This window comes from Phyllobates terribilis, unplaced genomic scaffold (assembly GCF_046119375.1).
Source record: "Phyllobates terribilis strain yellow unplaced genomic scaffold, ASM4611937v1 Scaffold_9__5_contigs__length_417890890, whole genome shotgun sequence".
Classification (NCBI taxonomy): domain Eukaryota; kingdom Metazoa; phylum Chordata; class Amphibia; order Anura; family Dendrobatidae; genus Phyllobates; species Phyllobates terribilis.
This window is the reverse complement of record NW_027362769.1, coordinates 368,949,127-368,971,741: the sequence shown is the minus strand read 5'-3', so window position 1 is coordinate 368,971,741 and position 22,615 is coordinate 368,949,127. Positions and strand designations below refer to the sequence as shown.

General features: G+C 42.3%; 1 protein-coding gene and 2 long non-coding RNA genes across 5 annotated transcripts in view; 2 read left to right on the top strand and 1 right to left on the bottom strand.

Moving 5' to 3' along the window:
- The window catches only part of LOC141162282 (uncharacterized), a 13,618-nt gene extending 8,765 nt beyond the window's left edge, over nt 1-4,853 (top strand). The window contains exons 2-3 of the long non-coding RNA XR_012250755.1: nt 2,713-2,811; nt 4,224-4,853. This is a non-coding gene — a long non-coding RNA (uncharacterized lncRNA). The remainder of the gene's footprint in view (nt 1-2,712; nt 2,812-4,223) is intronic.
- On the bottom strand, nt 1,940-22,615 carry CCNF (cyclin F). 2 transcript variants are annotated; one of them, XM_073648228.1, is made up of 17 exons: nt 22,417-22,615; nt 18,992-19,146; nt 18,799-18,905; nt 18,150-18,217; nt 16,209-16,423; nt 15,998-16,051; nt 14,817-14,921; nt 14,598-14,675; nt 14,103-14,251; nt 12,256-12,420; nt 12,033-12,156; nt 8,228-8,408; nt 5,390-5,477; nt 5,072-5,171; nt 4,205-4,338; nt 3,243-3,415; nt 1,940-2,373 (listed from the first exon to the last, which is right to left on the bottom strand). In XM_073648228.1, the coding sequence occupies exons 1-17, from the start codon at nt 22,427-22,429 to the stop codon at nt 2,006-2,008; spliced, it is 2,277 nt and encodes a 758-aa protein (XP_073504329.1). In that variant the 5' UTR covers nt 22,430-22,615; the 3' UTR covers nt 1,940-2,005. The 2 variants fall into 2 exon arrangements, with proteins under 2 accessions (XP_073504329.1, XP_073504330.1); XM_073648229.1 differs by having other exon boundaries at nt 4,205-4,335; nt 22,417-22,614.
- Nucleotides 22,074-22,615, top strand: part of LOC141162283 (uncharacterized) — a 107,364-nt gene continuing 106,822 nt past the window's right edge. For both annotated transcript variants that reach the window (XR_012250757.1, XR_012250756.1), the window contains exon 1: nt 22,074-22,186. This is a non-coding gene — a long non-coding RNA (uncharacterized lncRNA). The remainder of the gene's footprint in view (nt 22,187-22,615) is intronic.

Sequence of the window (22,615 nt, the reverse complement as noted above, 5' to 3'; positions counted from 1 at the left end):
TATGGAGTTATTTTGAAGAGTTCAGACCAGAAAATCTCCAAAAATCTTCCTAGCACCTCAAAAACTTTTTTTTTTTTTTCTTTGCTCCAAAAATGCCGGGGGAAAAAAAGTCAGCATAATCACACTTAGTTTGTGTGAACTTTTTTTTTTAAGCAACTTCTGTCCAAAATCTACTTCAAACTGTTCTGATTAATTTCTATGGGAAATCCACTGAGGTTTGAGTTTGTTTTTTTTTTTCCCAGAAGTTTTGAAAAACTTCTGGTGGAAGTAAAGAAAGTACATGTAATTTCTTTGAAGCGAAGCTTGAAGGAAACCTCTCCAAACTATGCACTGTCAAAGCAAAAAAAAAAAAAAAAAAAAAAAAAAAAAAAAAAAAAAAAAAAAAAAATTCAAAAGTTAAGAAAAAAAAAAAAAAAAATCCAGGAATCGCCTTTTTATGGGGAGTTTTTCTGAAAGCGCTTTCGACCACCCCAAAAAAACAACAAAAAAAACCCCACAACTATACACATAGCCTTAGAGTGCCAAAATAAAAAATACGATAAAGAAAAAAAATTAATTTTTCATTAGAATGTTTTTTTTTTGTTTTTTTATATACCCTAATCTGAACTTAACATGATAAAGTAGAACCAAGCACAAGTTCTGCTTCCCCTTCAGACCTGATGAGGCTGCATGTCAGCAATTGCAGCGTCAGTCATGTGATGTAGGAACCACGTGCTGAATCCATAGCACAACCGGCGCCCCCGTCTGGAGGTCTCGGAGACTCTTAGCTTCAGAGACTCAATGTTATCCATGAGCTGAAGGTGCAATACTCTGCAGGACTCATAACTCTGACACCTGCTATATACACATTTATAGGTGACAGCGCACTTTACACCTCTCGTGGGCGCTTTATTTTTTTTTGCAGCTTGGTGTGGACTTTGGAGTCCTATTAAACCACTGATAAGACTTTAATCCATATTTTTACAACTTTAGTTATAAAAGGTTATCTCAGTTTTACTATTGTCTGCAGACCGGCCAGAGGTCATGTTATGCTGGACTTTACGCAATAATGCACATTTAGTGACCAGAGGGTCCCAAATATAAGAAGTGGCAGCCTTGGGTTACTCGGTCAGGTATTACAATCAGGCACGATCCACCTTAACCCAATTCACACACACCGTAGGTTTGGCCAGACTGTAGCATTGCTGTAGGGGTGCCGAGGCAACAGCCACACCAGGGGCCCATAGCTGGGGCCACGTTCTGTACTTGTGCACCTTCTTTAAGGCCATATATGCATTTAAGGAAGAAGGAGGGGACGCCATGACAAAACTCATCTGATAGGGTCATTTAATTAAAAAAAAGGAAATACAAAAATAAAAAATAAATAAATTAAAAAAGCCGGCAATGGCACCCAGACCTTGGTTTAATGCCAAAAGGTACCTGTTTGGGTAGCATATTGGCCCAGTGGTTGTTAGCACCGGGGTCTGGGAGTACAAAAACATCCACGCACCTTTCCACAGGTTTCAAGAACTGCAGCTCAGCCTCAATCTTGTGAATAGATCTGAGCTGCAATACCAGACACAACCTGTGGATGGGTGTGGCGCTGTTTCTGGAGGCAAGAAGATGTATTTTTTTCTAATATTGGACAACAGCTTTCTTAAAAGGATAATAGCAATAATTACCTGGGACCCCCCCTTCCCTCTCAATCACTGGAATGGAGCAAAGGGTATATGCGGCCGTGGCAGCCATGCACAAATTCCTGCTCCAATTATACTGGATCCCCCCCTTTTCTGGTGATCGGAGGGGGTCCCCCATACAGTCAGAGTACCAGTGATTACACTTATCACCTGCCCTACAAGTATTGGTGGAATGAGCACTTCAATTGGCCCCATAACTCCCGATATAATGAAGGCGGCAATATGTATTAGTCGTCTGCCCAGAAAAGACTCCACAACAACACTTTCTTTTAAATGACAAAAATATATGTTTTTCTATATTTCTTTGTACACGGGGAGATGGGGGCTTTTTACAAGGCATCTGTAATGTTTTCGTCGCTGTGCTGGGCTTGGTTTTTTCTTTTCACTTGTCTTCGGACAGCTTTGAAAAGTGATGGACTTGGCTGGGGGAAAGGGATGGGAACCAGTTTGCTGTTGGACAGTCCTGGTGTCGGGGTGCAAGGACCACCATTAGGAGAGGAGGTCGGGCTTCCTCCGCTGCTCACTGACGAGTAGCCGGAGCTGTTTTCCACCCCAATCTTCAGAGGAGGGATGGTGAAGATGGATTTTGGCGTTGGCAGTGCCGGGATGTTAGCAGTGTCCTCGTCACTGGAGTCCTGGCAGTGCGTGTGTTCTGCGTGGATGACGGACAGGTCCAGAACCCCACTGGGCGAAGTGACTGCGGGAGAGAAGAGACACACAAGGGTACCATTACCGGCATATCACTCCTCGGGTGCAGCCTGGGATTAGTTTTCTTCCCAGATACAGCGCTACCACTGCCACAGGCCATGTCAGGTATTGCAGCTCAGGTGCATTGAAGTGAACAGCACTGAGTAGATAGGGCAGTTTTTTTTTTGTTTTGTTTTTTATTAAAACAGCCATGTTTTTCTAATTCTAGACAATCCCTTAATAATAACCACAATTTAGTCTAACCCGTCTCATTTGTCACCTCCATATTATTGTGACACCAGTGATGCGAAATACCAGACTAAGAACAAATCTTTCTATTTCATTTTAGAAAAATGGTTTTAAAAAAGGTACGAGGAAGATAAGCGTCATCCATTATGGTGTATGAACATCAAAGGTGGGCACCTGATTCGAGACCCCTCTCTATAAGGTAAGAGACTTGCCAGGACCAATTATAACCTGGGAAAATAAGTAACTGCACAGTGAATGAAGCTAATAACTAGGACTTCAGCAATTGTTGATGTCAAATTTAGTCTTAAAGGAGTTGACCAGGTTTTTAAGAAATACAAAATGTCATTTTTTGCCTAAAATAAAAAAAATATATATTGGAAATACTTTTCCTTCCTGCTGGATCAACTTCCAGACTTGGCTCAAAAAAACAAAAACCTACAAGTGCGATTACTTTAATCAATATTTAGGAGTGGCCTCTTCAAACCCTTTTAGGATTAATTCAGACTACTGTACGGATATAGTCACATTAGGTTATTCGTTTGGTCAAGAGACCCCAATTCCAATAGTTCCCCCTAACACAGAGGATCAGGCTACATGACAGAAGCCAACAGGTAGGTGATTGACACTTACCATCTCCTTCCCGTTCTCCTTCGCTTTCCCGATCACCCTCATAGCCCGAACAAGAAGAATCGAGACTCCAGTCCAAGAAGTTGCCGAGCAGCGTCTCCTCTTGATTGGACAGCTCAGCAGTCGGGGTGGTCACAAAGCTGCCCCGATCTTCTTGAAAACCATCTTCTCTTCGCCTGTCAAATCCAGTTTTGGTATTAGACTGCGGTAATGTCAATTATTAAAGCATGAAAACCTAGGTCACACTTTTATAAATCGCTCAGTAATATCTGCAAGGATTAAATTTAAAGGGGTTATCCAATTCTTTCCTGGTCCCATCTGCGACTTCTGCAGTCAATCACTACCTGCAGCGGTCACATGTAGTGCTTTGGCCAAACAGAGACCGGTGGGGGACAAGTACTGAAATGGCAAGGGCAGTGGTAAAAAAAAAAAAAAAAAAAAAAAAGAAGAAGATTACTTCTGTCATTTCGTACCATACCAAAAAAACCATAAACACATGTAATATGGTAATACAAGGACATTTCAAGCGAAACCTTAAAAATATATTTGCAATACGGTGCGGCTCACCTGTCTGGTCACCACAGTATTTGTCGTCCACTGTGCTGACAACCAGATTTGGCAGATTAAAATGAAAACATTTTTTAGAAAAATTCCAAATCTATATCTAATAAATAAAAAAAAAAAAAACACCTTACTTTTTTTGGAAAACAAAAAAATTAAAAAAAGTTGAAAAATGTGTCAGTTTTCTTCTAGAAATGTCTCCTCTCCTATCTATAGATTATAAGATATTACAGGTCAGCTCCATGAATTGGATGAGGCTGAGCTGCAATACCACACACAACCTGTAGACACGTGCGGTGCTGTTTTAAAAGTAAATCAGCATGTTTTTCTAATCTTGTACAATCCACATAAGAGACAATAAATGATATTATTGCATTTTTTTTTTCCAGGAAAAAGTTACTTACCTTTTCGTTTTGTTCCCAGCAGGTGAGCACAGGAAGGGATGGATGTCTGTGACACTGGGCGAGGATGCAGGGCTCTCTGTATCCTGGAGGGAAACCCCAAGTAAGGTACACAGCTGGCTGTAGTCCATCACCTGCTGAGAACAGCAATCAGATTGTTACCTGAGCCAAGCACCCACTCCCAGAAGAGTGACCAGCAGCCAGTGATCCAGCACCTGCTAAACACACAGCCTGTCAGCTGGGCCTCCGTACACAGCGCCGCCACCGTCTACAACCCGCCACCACAAGAGTAAGGCCACAGATTCAGTATTTCACATCAGTATTTGTGAGCTGAAACCAGGAGTGGGTGATAAATACAGAAGTGGTGAGGTGTTTCTATTATACTTTTCCTCTGATTGTTCCACTCCTGGTTTTGACTTACAAATACTGATGTGAAATACTGACCAAATACTGAACATATGAACATGGCCTAAAGCTCATATGCTCGTTCTGATCAGTTCTGCACTTTATGGCTTAATGCAAAGGTCGGACCACGATGGGCGATCAATGATCAAATCTCGAGCATTAGCACCACATTTATCCAGTGTAGTCCAGATTAACTGTCCCTGCCAAATAAAAAAGGGTATGTATACTATTGCATTTTTTTATTGCTCCAGATGGTCTAAAGAATAAAAAATAAAATTATTCTAATTATCCTGCCATTTTTGTATACAGCACCTGTGCAGAACTATGCGCCTTCATGGTTACCCCGTGTAGTTTGATTCTGCAGTCACATTTTAGAGAAGTATACACAAAACAGTAACTAATGGAAGGCTCACGGCTTCGCAGCTTACAGGAACATTTACCATAGCAAAATTAAAAACGTCTCACCTTTTCATTGCCGATATTGCCATAAAGGTCGTTCTGAAACCTTTGCTTCACGGCGGTCAGAGACACTTGACGGTAATCTTTTGGTGCGTCATCATGAAAACTACGACACAAAAGAAAAAAAAAAACAAAACACAAAATTAAATAGTATATTATACATTACCAACGTCTGGTTTGTATTCAGCACCAGACGTCCAGAGATTAGTCACCCTGCAGATCCGTCTGAGCGGTGTAGTGTATCGGAGGCGAGCCAGGGGGCGACTCAGGCCTCCGGTATCAAACATTCCCCGGAGAGGTGTATGTGGGCTGTGGCACCCTCACCATTTCTTATGTAGAAGCAGCACACAAGGGGTTAAGCGTTCCAACGTGAAACCCGTGCACTCTGCCAACTGCGCGGGCCACGGAAGTGCTGGAAGAAAAATACAGACGACATCATCAGAAACAGACATAATGCAGTATTACATAATAGTACATAAGCATATGGATGATGATTACTGAATCTATAGCTCCAATATCATATTGTTGGGTTGTTTTTAGTAAATAAATTGTTTTTTTTGTTTTTTTTAATTTGATCATGTGTTTTATACATGTTTTTTTACCGGTTTTAAAAGGTGTCCTATATTCCTGACAAATACAAAGTTATATGTTGGAGATTACACTTGGGGGAGGAGGAGAGGGGCGCTATTGCATTATAGTCTATGGAAATTAAATGGACTTTACTGTGGTGAAATTTGGTATTGCAAGATTCAGCCTGACAAAAGTATATGTAGGACGAAGGGAGAGAAGAAAAAAAATTAAACCATAAATTTGTGCAAATTTATGCCAGTGAATTGTACTGTTGAGCTGGATCACTAGTTGTTCGTAATCCCAAGGCTTGGGAAGAATTTTTAACATTTCTGGAATATAATATAATATAATAGTCTTATCCCGTCTGTCTCTCTGTCAAGGAAATTCCACGTCGCTGATTGGCCGCGGCCGGACCAATCAGCGACGCAGGATTTCAGAAAAAGATGGCGGCCGTTAGCAGCTCATCTGCCGGACGGAAGTCAGCGGCGACGATGCAGCCGGGAGATGAGCGGCGCTGGCAGCACAAGTACCCCGACGGGCGGCGCCGCTGACCTCCATGCGGCTACCGTCAGGAGATCAGCGGCTTGGGCCGCCGATATCTCGTCGGCAAATGTGAAGGGAGGGACGGCGCCGCTGCCCGGTCATCAGTAATACGGTTCGCTGATTGGTCGCGGCCAGCGGCCGCAACCAATCAGCAATTTTGGCGCCAAATTTAAACACCGCTCTGCTGATTGCGCCCGGTTGGCCGCATACATATTCTACAATACCCGATGCGTTAGAATCGGGATATTATATATATATATATATTTATATAATATAATATATAATATTATATTATATAATATAATATAATATATATATACACACACACACACACACACACACACACACACACACACACACACACACACATATACACAGTACAGACCAAAAGTTTGGAGTTTGGACACACCTTCTCATTTAAAGATTTTTCTGTATTTTCATGACTATGAAAATTGTACATTCACACTGAAGACATCAAAACTCTGAATTAACACATGTGGAATTATATACTTAACAAAAAAGTGTGAAACAACTGAAAATATGTTTTATATTCTAGGTTCTTCAAAGTAGCCACCTTTTGCTTTGATGACTGCTTTGCACACTCTTGGCATTCTCTTGATGAGCTTCAAGAGGTAGTCACCGGAAATGGTCTTCCAACAATCTTGAAGGAGTTCCCAGAGATGCTTAGCACTTGTTGGCCCTTTTGCCTTCACTCTGCGGTCCAGCTCACCCCAAACCATCTCGATTGGGTTCAGGTCTGGTGACTGTGGAGGCCAGGTCATCTGGCGTAGCACCCCATCACTCTCCTTCTTGGTCAAATAGCCCTTACACAGCCTGGAGGTGTGTTTGGGGTCATTGTCCTGTTGAAAAATAAATGATGGTCCAACTAAACGCAAACCGGATGGAATAGCATGCCGCTGCAAGATGCTGTGGTAGCCATGCTGGTTCAGTATGCCTTCAATTTTGAATAAATCCCCAACAGTGTCACCAGCAAAGCACCCCCACACCATCACACCTCCTCCTCCATGCTTCACGGTGGGAACCAGGCATGTAGAGTCCATCCGTTCACCTTTTCTGCGTCGCACAAAGACACGGTGGTTGGAACCAAAGATCTCAAATTTGGACTCCTCAGACCAAAGCACAGATTTCCACTGGTCTAATGTCCATTCCTTGTGTTCTTTAGCCCAAACAAGTCTCTTCTGCTTATTGCCTGTCCTTAGCAGTGGTTTCCTAGCAGCTATTTTACCATGAAGGCCTGCTGCACAAAGTCTCCTCTTAACAGTTGTTGTAGAGATGTGTCTGCTGCTAGAACTCTGTGTGGCATTGACCTGGTCTCTAATCTGAGCTGCTGTTAACCTGCGATTTCTGAGGCAGGTGACTCAGATAAACTTATTCTCAGAAGCAGAGGTGACTCTTGGTCTTCCTTTCCTGGGGGGGGGGGGGGGGGGGTCCTCATGTGAGCCAGTTTCTTTGTAGCGCTTGATGGTTTTTGCAACTGCACTTGGGGACACTTTCAAAGTTTGCCCAATTTTTCGCACTGACTGACCTTCATTTCTTAAAGTAATGATGGCCACTCGTTTTTCTTTACTTAGCTGCTTTTTTCTTTCCATAATACAAATTATAACAGTCTATTCAGTAGGACTATCAGCTGTGTATCCACCAGACTTCTGCACAACACAACTGATGGTCCCAACCCCATTTATAAGGCAAGAAATCCCACTTATTAAACCTGACAGGGCACACCTGTGAAGTGAAAACCATTTCCTGTGACTACCTCTTGAAGCTCATCAAGAGAATGCCAAGAGTGTGCAAAGCAGTCATCAAAGCAAAAGGTGGCTACTTTGAAGAACCTAGAATATAAGACATATTTTCAGTTGTTTCACACTTTTTTGTTAAGTATATAATTCCACATGTGTTAATTCATAGTTTTGATGCCTTCAGTGTGAATGTACAATTTTCATAGTCAGGAAAATACAGAAAAATCTTTAAATGAGAAGGTGTGTCCAAACTTTTGGTCTGTACTGTATACACACACACCAGCGGACCCACCTTGTCTGTGCAGGATCCTGGCTAGTAGTAGAGCGCCAGCAGCTAGCTGAGCTGGGGAATACACTGACAGCTCTGTGTACAGCAGGGACAGCTCAGAAATGTAGCTGCAAAGGTGCAGGGTGCCTCTGTCTAGTGAGATGATGTGAGATAGGACGTCCTTGTAGTCGATGACTGTGGGCATCTGTGAAGTGTGAAACAGAAGATATAACATAGCAGAGAGTGGGTGGCTGCTGTGCCTTGCAGAATCGCCTGGCCAGGAGTTCATACACATGATATAAAAGGTCAGCCAAAGGCTCGTCCAACTGCTAGCCATCTATCTCAACTCCCCCATACACATGTATGTGCAGACTGGCTGAGCGTTCATGCATTTTCAATAGGGAAAGGAGAGAAAGACGACGCCAGACAGCTCTGGCAGCAGCTTACCGCCCTTGAGAACAAAAAGATAGGGCATTTATCCTACAGTCACCCCATTTCCCTGTGATCATCCCGTCTCTTTCCCATCAGACAATCGGCCTTTAGAAGTTGACCGATCTACATCTTCATTCTCAGACTCATGGGGGTGATTCATTAAGGTCCTTAATTAGGCTGGAAATATGACATGAAAACCGTAATAAATCACAATATTTTTGCAGCTTTTGGCATTTACACACCAGTCTCTGCCAGCTACGCCCATATGAAGGGAAAAGATTTTGTCCAGGGAGTGGATGAGACAGGGTATGATTATGCCCGCTCGTCAAATTCATCATAAGTTACGCCACTAAAGCGAACGCCGATCAATAAATTAATTCAGTGTACTCCAGCGTAATGCACGCCAGTCTTAATGAATCGCCCCCATGGTGTGTCCTAGAGGTTGCGGCATGAGACAGCAATACTTGAGAATCGGATGCAATTATTTCACTAATCTCATGATAAAAGGATCATCATGGAAGACCCATGTACTAGCAGATACAGATCTACCCCCTCCGCATCTTCTGAAGTCACAATTGCTATGTTTTCTCAAAAGCTAAACTAATAAGCCCTGATAACTAATGAACTCCGAGCCACCAGGGCAATAATATAGCAAAAACATTGCAGTTAATCCTAATGCTACACTTTGCAAACAATGACACTGGATCAGCTATATAGCAGAGCAAGCAGGAGAATTGCACATTTCAGCATGGCCTCGTTGTTAGCCTGCTGGTCCAAACTGTGGGAGCAGCCCCCTTGCAACCCCAGGAAGTCAGACGGCTGGATAGGGATGCGCTCCTAAACACAGAAGATTGGACAACCGCCCTTCAAACATCTCTATAGGACTCCATTTACCTTACGGAGGCCAAAACCTATAGGACAGAGCAGCTTTGTGGTGCCCCACTAAACATTATACACTGTGTACCATCAATACACCTGGTCCTAGTCTGATTGAAGTGTCAGAGACCAGATTTTACAGCAAACAAACATTTTTATTAGTACAATACATAAAAACATAATGAGATAAAAAGCACCGCCAAACTGTGAGGGGTAGCATCTTAAGTACAGTGCCACAGTATCATAGTAGTATGTAAAAGTACAATATATGTACCGCCATATGGTGCTATACTGCAAATAGTGAGTATAAACAACTCTAACACAGCAGATGCAAAGTAGTAAAAAGGATGGTAAGCATACCTAGAGGCTGGTCATATAACAGGCAACCATATAGTGCAGGACCCACTGAGGAAGTCTGAATAGATGAAACGTGCGTAGGGGATTGAGGGGTCCTGCACTATATGGTTGCCTGTTATATGACCAGCCTCTAGGTATGCTTACCATCCTTTTTACTACTTTGCATCTGCTGTGTTAGAGTTGTTTATACTCACTATTTGCAGTATAGCACCATATGGCGGTACATATATTGTACTTTTACATACTACTATGATACTGTGGCACTGTACTTAAGATGCTACCCCTCACAGTTTGGCGGTGCTTTTTATCTCATTATGTTTTTGTTTATGTATTGTACTAATAAAAATGTTTGCTGTAAAATCTGGTCTCTGACACTTCAACCAGACTAGGACCAGGTGTATTGATGGTTGACGGTTATGTGCAACAGCAATTATTCACCTCTATAGGACGTTATCTTTTTTGGATCTTAAATTATACACTGTGTGCAGAATTATTAGGCAAGTTGTATTTTAGAGGATTATTTTTATTATTGATCAACAACTATGTTCTAAATCAACCCAAAAGACTCATAAATATCCAAGCTTAATATTTTTGGAAGTTGGAGTGTTTTTTTTTTAGATTTGGCTATCTTAGGAGGATATCTGTGTGTGCAGGTAACTATTACTGTGCAGAATTATTAGGCAACTTAATAAAAACCACATATAATCCCATCTCACTTGTTTATTTTCACCAGGTAAACCAATATCAGTGCACAAAATTTAGAAATAAACATTTCTGACATGCAAAAACAAAAAAATGAGTGATGAATATAGCCACCTTTCTTTATGATGACACTCAGCAGCCTCCATCCATAGATTCTGTCAGTTGCTTGATCTGTTTTCCATCAACATTGCGTGCAGCAGCCACCACAGCCTCCCAGACACTGCTCCGAGAGGTGTACTGTTTTCCCTCCCTGTAGATCTCACATTTTATGATGGACCACAGGTTCTCTATGAGGTTCAGATCAGGTGAACAAGGGGACATGTCATTATTTTTTCTTCTTTTAGACCTTTACTGGCCAGCCACGCTGTGGAGTCGTTGGATGCATGTGATGGCGCATTGTCCTGCATGAAAATCATGTTTTTCTTGAACGATACTGACTTCTTCCTGTACCACTGCTTGAAGAAGTTGTCTTCCAGAAACTGGCAGTAGGTCTGGGAGTTGAGCTTCACTCCATCCTCAACCCGAAAAGGTCCCACAAGTTCATCTTTGATGATACCAGCCCATACCAGTACCCCACCTCCACCTTGCTGGCGTCTGCATCGGAGTGGAGCTCTCTGCCCTTTACTGATCCAGCAAGAGTCACTCTCATTTCATCTGTCCATAAAACCTTTGAAAAATCAGTCTTAAGATATTTCTTGGCCCATTCTTGACGTTTTATCTTATGTTTCTTGTTCAGAGGTGGTGGTTTTTCAGCCTTCCTTACCTTGGCCATGTCCCTGAGTATCGCACACCTTGTGCTTTTTGATACTCCAGTAACATTGCAGCTCTGAAATATGGCAAAACTGGTGGCGAATGGCATCTTGGCAGCTTCTCTCTTGATTTTCCTCAATTCATGGGCAGTTATTTTGCGCCTTTTTTTGGCCAACACGCTTCTTGTGACCCGGTTGGCTATTTGCCATGAAACGCTTGATTGTTCGGTGATCACGCTTCAAAAGTTTGGAAATTTCAAGACTGCTGCATCCCTCTGCAAGACATCTCACAATTTTGGACTTTTCAGAGCCCTTCAAAACTCTCTTCTGGCCCATTTTGCCAAAGGAAAGGAAGTTGCCTAATAATTAAGCACACCTTATATAGGGTGTTGATGTCATTAGTCAACACCCCTCCTCATTACAGAGATGCATATCACCAGATTTACTTATTGGTAGTTGGCTCTCAAGACAATGCAGCTTGGAGTAGGACAACATGTATAAAAAGTATCATGTGATCAAAATACTCATTTGCCTAATAATTCTGCACGCGGTGTATGGATGCAGAAGTTTCCTACAACAGGGTCCTATAAGTAAAGTACGTCACTGTATGACTTTACGGTGGGATACACCACAGCCTTTATGAAAAGGGATACTTGGAAGCTGTGTGCATGGCGCCTTACCAGGTTTTCTAATAATGTGAACAGACCACCTACCCTGATCTTCCCTTCCAGAGCAGATATGATCTCTCCCATCATCCGAACCAGATCCTCGTATTTATAAGTGTTATCTGTAAGCCATACCGCTTCACGAATGGTCAGGATGTCTTTGCTGATAAATCTGTGAAAAGGAGTCAGAACATTAAAATTGGAGAATTCATATGTATAGCAAGAACTAGCAAAAAAAAGGAAATTTTTTTTTTTTGTCATGAGCCCTTACCGCGTGCAAATCACCATACAGGCAATGCCCACAAGCTGGAGACGGGCACGAGGAACGCACCGAAGCTTCAAGTATCGATCCACCAGACCAACAGTCATGTGCAAACAGAGACTGGAGAAGTCCTTCATTGTAGCCACTTCTACTAGCCAGTCGATTAAGATATATCTGGAAGAGATGTGAAAGTGCAATCAAGCAATAGTACTGTCCCACCGCTTGCCTAAACTTATGGGTATGTCTGATTTATCAATCGAAAACAGTAGAATTAGGACTTCAGCTCTGGAGAATTATACAGGGAAAATTAGTGGAATGGATTTGTAAAATTATCTACATGGCTCAAAAAAAATAAAAGGGGATGCTCAAACATATCCTAGATCTGAATGAATGAAATAGTCTCATTGAATACTTTGTACAGAACAAAGTTGAATGTGCGGACAACAAAATCACACAAAAATCATCAATGGAAATCAAATGTATTAACCAATGGAGGCCTGGATTTGGAGTCACCCCCAAAATTAAAGTGGAAAAACACACTACAGGCTGATCCAACTTTGATGTAATGACCTTAAAACAAGTCAAAATGAGTCTCAGTATTGTGTGTGGCCTCCACGTGCCTGTATGACCTCCCTACAATGCCTGGGCATGCTCCTGATGAGGTTGCGGATGGTCTCCTGTGGGATCTCCTCCCAGACCTGGACTAAAGCATCCGCCAACTCCTGGACAGTCTGTGGTGCAACGTGACGTTGGTGGATGGAGCGAGACATGATGTCCCAGATGTGCTCAATCGGATTCAGGTCTGGGGAACAGGCGGGCCAGTCCATAGCTTCAATGCCTTCATCTTGCAGGAACTGCTGACACACTCCAGCCACATGAGGTCTGGCATTGTCCTGCATTAGGAGGAACCCAAGGCCAACCGCACCAGCATATGGTCTCACAAGGGGTTTGAGCACAACCCCCATCTGTGGACGTCGGGCCCTCATACCACCCTCATGGAGTCGGTTTCTAACCGTTTGTGCAGACACATGCACATTTGTGGCCTGCTGGAGGTCATTTTGCAGGGCCCTCCTACGGCCCCCTCCACGTCTCCTGGTGTACTGGCCTGTCTCCTGGTAGCGCATCCAGCCTCTGGACACTACGCTGACAGACACAGCAAACCTTCTCGCCACAGCTCGCATTGATGTGCCATCGTTGATGAGCTGCACTACCTGAGCAACTTCTGTGGGTTGTAGAGTCCGTCTCATGCTACCACGAGTGTGAAAGCACAACCAACATTCAAAAGTGACCAAAACATCAGCCAGAAAGCATTGGTACTGAGATGTGGTCTGTGGTCCCCACCTGCAGAACCACTCCTTTATTGAGGGTGTCTTGATAATTGCCAATAATTTCCATCTATTGTCTATTCCATTTGCACAACAGCATGTGAAATTGATTGTCAATCAGTGTTGCTTCCTAAGTGGACAGTTTGATGTCACAGAAGTTTGATTTACTTGGAGTTATATTCTGTTGTTTAAGTGTTCCCTTTATTTTTTTGAGCAGTGTAGTTAAGTATATCCCATCCTCTTTAAACATACTGCTAAACTTTGTTTAAAAGGTGGGCATTAAAATAAAAATAGTGTTACATCATTACACCTGTCCATGTGTTGCATGTGATATTACAGCGGAACTTCATTTAGGGGGATATTGGCGGAGCGGCAATACCAATGACCACTGTTATGAATAGTACGACCTGCTGATCGTAAGCGCTCCAGCAGGTATCTGTAAAGGCGGCTTAAAAGGCGACAATTAGCACCGAAATAACCCTTTAAATCTCAAAAAAGAAGCGGCACATATTCATTTCACCCAATACTCACCGCATAGTGTCGTTCATGCCCTTTTGCTTGGTGAAGATGCTAGATTTGCTGATGGCGTGAGATGACTGAAATACTTGAGCGACAAGATCCGATGTCGCCCGTTCCTGACCAAACTGATTTTTCTGCCCACAGGATTTAGCCAGAGAAAGCTGTAAAAGAAAAGCAAAATCTTATTATACACGGTGCAAAATTCACAGATTTAAAATTTTAATATAATGTCCTAATATTACAATATATATATATATATATTTTTTTATTTAAAGCACCACTTCAGCGGGTTTTTTTTTTTATTGGTGCTTTAAATGTAACTCCCTTGCCCCCTGTCACATACTCACCCGCCGCCTTCATCCTCTTCCAGCGTTGCACCAGTCGGTCTTCGGCGAAAAGTGACCTACTAGCAGCTCCAGTGTTTCATGGAGCACGCCAGAGGCCACTTTTGAATGCATCTCTATTAGAGCCTCGCTGGAGTGGTGCTTTAATGGGATTTATGCTCACCTGTGCATCCCAGCAACCCCGAGCCGCATAATCACGCAACTGCCGCAGGCTCTGTAGATATCGCCCAGGATCAGATACCTGGTAAGCAAAATAAGATGAAACATTCAGCTGATGCATCTCACAAATGGTGGAGCTGCCAGAGATGGTGCCAGTGTCCTTACACAAAAGACAGATCATATAATTTTATGTGAAAATCGAGTAAAACTCAATTATACTCACAGCAAATTTGTGCTTGGATTCCCAAAGGAGGAAGGAACTGTGCAGACAGCCATGAGAGGCCGAAGATTTCAGCAACCCCAGAGCCTCCCTCTTCTTTTCCTCATCCTACAGGAAAGGACATAAGGAAATGGAGGAATAGATTTAATGGTTTGTAAGAAGCATTTTTACATAAACGGACTGCATCCCCCTATTTATTTGCATAGGGGAAGGATATACAGTACCCGGCTGCAGCCACTATACAGTTGACGGAGTTGTGCAACTGAGCACTTCCGACATCCGCCGGTCCCTGTCACCGCTGATTGGCAAAGGTGTGTTGTGTTGCACCCCTTCTTTAAAAGGATAAGCCATTAATGTAAAAGTCCCAGATAACCCCTTTAAAAAGGGGTTGTACAGGACTTTAACATTGATGGACTATCCATAGGGAAGAGTCAGACGGCTGTATAACTCGGATGGGGCTCGCAACGCAATGCTCGGACTGACCGGTGGTTCTCCCCACCTGAGCGTGACAGCTGCATAAAAATACATGTCGTCACGCTTGGGTAGGGAGAGTAGCCGGCCAGTCCGAGCATTGCTTTGTGATCCCCGTCAGAGTTATATGGCAGTCTGGTTCTCTCTCTAGGATGTCTGATCGGTGGAAGTGCGACACCCGCAACCCCTGTCGATCAGCTCTCCCCTGTGTCTGGAACAGCTGATCATCAGGGGTGCTATATTTTGCACACCCACCCCCGGCGATCAGCTGTATAAGCTATGACAGGGAAGGGGGCTGGCTTAGCCACTGAAATACGCTAGCCAGCCTAATTCACACACAGCACTGACGACACTGTCCTATGTCCAGCCCACATCAGAAGTGAAGCCACCAGGACCGTATATCTTCAGATATGAATTATCTAAGGTGTTTCTATTTATGCGACAACTGCACAAAAACAAGTCAAAAGCCAAAGTTCAAACTATTTGCAAAATGACTCCATTGACAATAATTAGATAAAACACTCTGGACATGCGACCAATATTGCAGTGTAGCCCTAGACTGGAGGAAGGGTTTGGAGGGTTTTTTGGGGGCAGTTTCTTCAATTAAAGATTTTATTTAATTTTCTAGGTCTGTCTAATTTATTGGATAATCTGGTATTTGTCTAACTTGTACATGTAACCAAGACAAAGGGGAAAGTCACTGGAGAACTCACCTCAAACAAATTTAACACTTTCGCTAAGCAATACTGTAAAGATCCTCGAAGAGCCTGAATATTAAGAAAAAAAAAAAAAAAAAAAAAAAACAGCATTACTTTTATTTATTTTTTAAAAAAGGAACACTTAGAAAAAATGATGTTTATCGCAAATATTACTAATGAGTGGGCCCCAAGTCTTTTATTAACGTTTTAGGCTTATAATACTCACCCCTGAAACAACCTCTTCCTGCGACTCGCCCTGGCATTCATCCTTTAAGCTGTCAAACACCACAGCCTTACAGCAGCTTCCAGAGGTGGACCAAGGCGGGCGAATAAATAACCAGACAAACGGGCCGGCTCCGGAGTTCAACCGTTCCGTCAGACTAAAGAAACGTGAGGCTTTTAATCCATTAACTTCAGCCCGATCATCATCAGACATAGACACTGTGAAACCAGAATGCAAAACTGATTATCTCAAGCCACTATAAGCCTTGGATGTGCATTAAAATCTCTTTAAACATTTCCAGCCAAGGACAATTTTCATTTATGCCCTTTAATTTTTTCCTCCTGTTCTTCAAAAAGGTGTGTTTTTTGTCGTAGTTATGAACGCGTTCAGTGTGGCAAAAATGACCTGGCAACACGATTTTCTAGGTCAATTTTTCTTATAATTCAGTGGTTAAAAAGAGGCAAACCTCAGAACTTTGTATATATAAAATGTGTCGCCATTTTCAGAAATCGTTAAAGGGGTATTCCCATCTCCAAGCTTCTATCCCAGTATGTAGTAGGAATAATAATAATAATAATAATAACAAATACCTCCAATTAGAAATCTAGTATAGTTCTTCTGATAAACTATGTCACTTACCCCATGTGCAGGGCATTGCAGTAGCAAAGGTATCCATGGTTACGACCACTAACAACTGTCACTATGAGTGGTCGTAACCATGGATACCTAAGCTATTGTAATGCCCTGCACATGAGGTAAGCAGCCTCGTTTATCAGAAGAGCTATACTACATTTCTAAATGGAGGTAATTGCAAATATTAATTATTACACCTACTACATATTGGGATAGGACATTGGAGATGGGAATACCCCTTTAACTTTTTTTTCTCGTTGATTGAGTTATGTAAGGTTTTTGCTTTTCTTTTTTTTGCAAAGCAAGCTGACTTTGATTCCATTTTTGTGGTAATTACGATGTTTCTATTGCATTTTTAGGGAGGAAGTGCAGTGACCATCCCCCCCCCCCCCCAACCACTCATCAAACAAAATAAAATCTCTAGCAATTTGATTTTTCTCCTACAGCGTTTACGATATGGGTAAATTAATTTTAGATTCTCAGAAATTGGACTTTAATAAATGTTTGTTTGTATTTCTTAATTTTGTTTTAAGTGACAAAAAAGGGGGCAATATAATTTTTTAAAGAAAACATTTATTTTAATCTATTTTTTGGGTTCTTTTAGTCGCCTTTGAGGACCTGTTAGTCTGTTCTATATGCCGTACTACCACATTATTGCAATATATACAAGTAGTGATGATGTACTATGATGGTGGTGGCAACAGGGGCTTTCAATGGGCCTTTGGCTGTCATGGCAACAGGGTGGGCACCACAACAGTCAAATGATGCGATTACAGTGATTGCATCATTTGACTGTTGTGGTGCCCACCCTGTTGTCATTGGTTGACAGAGGCATTTAAATGGTTAAACTACAGTGATGGGAGCCATTTCCGATTGCTGCAGTTACAAGCTGCCTGAGCATGCTCCATTCAGAGAACGTACTGGTACGTTTCATGTCGTGAAGGGGTTAAAGAGCAATTAAACACAAAACTGGTTTGCAAGCAGGAACTAAAGTAAAAATCTCATTGGAATCACAAGACTGACATGTAAACATTACTCTATAGAAACTACTGGAGAATGAAAACACCCCAAAAAAAGTTGGGCCTAATTTTCTCAAAATGTTCTGACAGAAAAACTAGCCTTGTTGCCCATAGCAACCAATCAGAACTCAGCTTTCATTTATTCTGCACCGTTTGAGGAATGAAAGCAGAGCTCTGATTGGTTGCTATGGGCAACAAGGCTAGTTTTTCTATCAGATTGATTTTGATGAGGCCTAAATGGCGTTCGCACAGAATATCAGAAGGAGCTATAAAAATACAACAGCTCACTTACAGCCTTCATTGTACAAGTAGGCAATTCCCAGCTTCACACACGCTTCAAAATTTCCACATTCTGCAGCCCTAAGGTAATCAAGAAGAGAAATATTGAGTAAAATGCAATAAAAAAAATTGTAAAATCTATTGTCTTAAATATAGGGGGTATTCACACATGTCGGGTTTTTTCTTGCACTGTTTTGTGGTTTATGGGCAGATTTTGAGGCCACATTACTAATGCAATTTCCAGTGTGAACTATGACCGCTTTATAGGGATCGACCATTAGATCAGCATTTGGACTGGGACTTGCATATGCAATTTGGCTACACAAATGAACCTGTACTAGCCCTGGCGGACACACAAAAAAGGGCCCCTGTGCAAGAACAATATATGGGCCCTCTGCAGCCCAAGAGCTCCTAAAAATGCAAAATTGCACCTGCTTTGGAGGTGGAAATGGGCCCCCTTACCTCTTGGGCCCCTGTGTGGCCGCACAGGTTGCACCAATGACATGTCCGCCCCTGCGTACTAAGCTTGTTTGGAACTGGGTCCAAAAGGGTTGGGTCCGCAGCAGAGACCAACCAGTGTTTCCACCCTGTGTGGCCAGTCCCTTAAAGGGGCCAAAGTTCCTACAGACAAATGTCAGCGAACCTAAATAAAATAATATTACCGTTCGAACAGATGAAGGTTTTCGGGAGACGGCCATACATCCTGGAAGCAGGCGCGTGCCCAAACACTACTGTGAGTGTCCACCAAGGACCTTAGATGAGGATGAACCTGCAACCAAGTCAATAAATGCGTTATCCCCCCGCAATCCTGAACCAGCACAAGAGACCCAATGGCATCCCGTATCATGGACTTACATCTCGAATGGATTGTATGTCCACGGCAGGAAGGCACTCCAAGATATAGAGAAGAACATCCTCCGGGAGGCCGAGCAGCGTCAGGAGCCGTGGACGGCGTTTAACGCGCCGTTTGGGAGGGACTGCAAAACATTTTGAGCAGCGGCAATGCAGAACTGCAAAATGGAAAGGAAGAGTATGATAAAACACCAAACCTATAAATTTCGGACACTGTATAGTGATCCACTACATAAGGGTTGTATATTTATTGCACCATGCAATGGTCGCCTTGTAGAAAATCGGCACCGTGCAATGGTCGTCTCGTATAAATGGGTTTTTTTTCACTTCTGTTATCCTGGACTTCAATTTTCTCCTCCTTCCCTTCGTTATTCTTCCTCCATTGTAACATGAAGCCATTAGCAGGAATCCTACAGCCGCCCCATAATATGACCCTGTCACTACACATCAGCGTTTGCAGCCTCTATACAATGCTGTTACCAGTTATCGCCTTTCTAGTTTTTCTGACATTTTGCCAGCAGAAAATTTCTGGAGAGCAGAGCAACATGGTAATTTTATATTATTTATCTTGTTCATATTCTTTTAAATGGCGACATATATAGCGTCTCATATCCGCATCGTAAGGTAGTAGGCGCTGAAGACATGGAGTCAACTATTTACCAGGTGTTATATACCTGCCCTATTAAAGGCCAAATGCATAACACTAGCCAGGTGTGTGGTGGTCAGGGCATGCTGGGAGTTGTAGTTGTTTTTTTTAACAGCTGGAGGCCGAAGCTGTGCTGTAGAAGACATCTGGTAGTGAAAGTGGCCAACTACATCTATTGTTATCACCATATGCTGTCAGTTATGTGCATCCATACAGAGGAAATTCAATCAAAATGCACTTATTGTGCTTGCTCATATCACCCCGCCATCTTATAACAAGTCTGAAAATGACTGAGAAATATGAAGGTTGTAGGGGATTCCCTGATAGAACTTCCTCTTGGCACAATAAGCAACTTTTTCACTTAAAAAAAGGGGGCTGCTTGATATGTGTAAAAAGTTGGGGTATTGATAGAAACAGCACCACACTATCTGCAAACCTAGATACAGCCTTTGGATGAGAATAGCGCTGTTTGCAAAAAAAAAAAAAAATGACTCCAAGTTCATAAGCAAACACACGCCATTGCAACTTACCAGGGGAGGTTATAGCTAGCCATAATTTTATAGCATATTGGGCATTGAAATGAGTGGCTGTCTAGGTGATAAGAAACTTAAAAGGGGAAAAAAAAGAGGGGCCCGATCTATAGGTTACAGCACAGGATATCCTAAAGGTCTGTTAGTTAGGTGCAGCATTTCCAGAATAGAGGTCCCCTGATCCCCCCCATTATTAGATAACGAATGGCAAGGTGACCATACAGATGCTATGGGAGTTACAAAAACAGATGAGGAGGGCATGCTTGGCAGAGAATGGAGTCATAACACTCAAGCTGTGGTGGGCATTGAAATCTGAGTCAGGGGTCCCCCAATGTGGAGATAGGTGAGAAATACTGATGTCTGTAAAGCGCTGTGGAATGAATGGTGCTATATAAATCAATCAATCTTACATGCAGAGCTACTAAAAGATATAGTCACAGGCACAGCATAGTACAGACATACAATGTAACAAAAACCATTATCAACTCTATACACTGTGACATTACACAGAGAGGAACCAAGTCCTAATGTTAACCCTTGCAGGAAATCAGCCCTGATCAATGATCACAGCTCCCTCCCCTTTACAGGCATGGCCCAGCTACTGGAAGTTGATTTTCAAACCCTCACCCGCCCACCCCAGCACCCTATAGACAATCAGTCCAGCAATCAACTACACATAATTGGAATCTATTGAAAAGGCCTAATCCACAAAGACAATACACACGTACTGTAAGAATGTGGAGGAACTCAACTCACAGGGTAAGGGGGGAGGGATACTAATAGGGACCAGTCCAGGGACAATATACAGTAAAGAAACTAAACAAATGGAAGTGTGTAAAACAATTCCTGCAACGTTTGCCTGCTCGGTTGTTGAACGACAACTCCCAGCATTGTATGAAACCCAGCCCATTCGAAGACCACTTTTGAACGCAATATCTGGGCAGTTCGCACTGGATCATATACATATATAATATGTAAAGCGGCTGGATGAGGACAAGGGGGTGTGTGTAATAAGTAAAAATAATGTAAATTTATTACATTACTAAAATAAATATATATATATATATATATATATATATATATATATATATATATATATATATATATATATATATATATATATATATATACATACACATATATACACACACACGTCAATATATAAACTACGCAAAAACATTTTCATCAATAGCCAAAACAAGTGAGGTTGGACAACAAGTGGAAATGTATTTCATAATATGCTGGAAACTTTAGAAAAATTATTTTTTTTAATCTAATCCATCAATAAAAATAAATAAACAAAACTTGCAACATCTTCAGGTTATTATAAGGTACAGGGGAAGACATAGATCAAGCTGGAAAAGAACTGTAAATATATTTAGTAGCCATTTGGAACATTTTTTTTTACATTTTATCTATCTAATCCATCAGTAAAAAAAAAAAAAAAAAATCAAAACTAATCAAAACTTGCAATATCTTTAGGTAAGTAAATAAGATCCATATAATGTTACTATAGTGTATGGAGGAAGACATGGATCAGGCTGGACATGAATTTTGAATATATTTAGTAGTTATTTGGACAATTTTATTTCATCTATCTAATCAAAAATCCAAACTAATCAAAACTTGGAATATCTTCATGTAGTATAAGGTTGGGAGGAAGACAATTGATAAGGCTGGACAAAAAAAAAAAAATCCGAATATTTAGTAGCCATTTGGACAAGTTTAGAGCCAATTTATCTTTTTTAAGCAAATAAACCAAATAGTAACCATCTGTTGAGGCATGTAATAAGCCCCCCAGATAATGTATGGAGGCATCTCACACACTGGAGGGGGCGCCTCCCCCCTCCTCCTAACTCTCAACTAACTTTGGAGGGAGATTTAAAATCCAGCGAGCAGGAAGTGGCAGCTCATTGGGGCAGCAGCCCAGCAGGGATCGGCCGCTGCTTTGCCCTGCAGTGGAGGAATGCCACCATGGTGTCCAAGGTCCTAAAAAAAATCAGCAAGAAGACTCATCCAAAAGTTAGTAACTTCGGTGGAAAAAGTTTTAATGGACGATCGTCGGCGCTCGTGCCTTGTGATCGCACACATGTAATTAGGTGCATTGCTCTTCAGCAGTTAGATACAAACTGGCACGGAGGCTCTGCTCTAGCTGGTCAGCCAGGCTGAGACTTGTAGTCCCACAGCAGCAGGGATGCAACAGGTTGTCCCATGCACGGGGTAGTGCCTAAAGGAGAGCAGAAAGCACTTACCGCCTCCCTTCATACCGGCAGGTGAATGAGGTAGATGGCCGAGCAGGGTTGCAGGACAGCTGCTTGGCAGAGTAGTCAGACCTCGCTGTGGGCTACTAACCGGGCCGCGCTTGCCCCATTCCTAAGGCCACGCCTCCTACAACTTCCCATTCACTTTACCCCCTCAAAACCAGCCCACGAGTGTATTCAGGCCACGCCC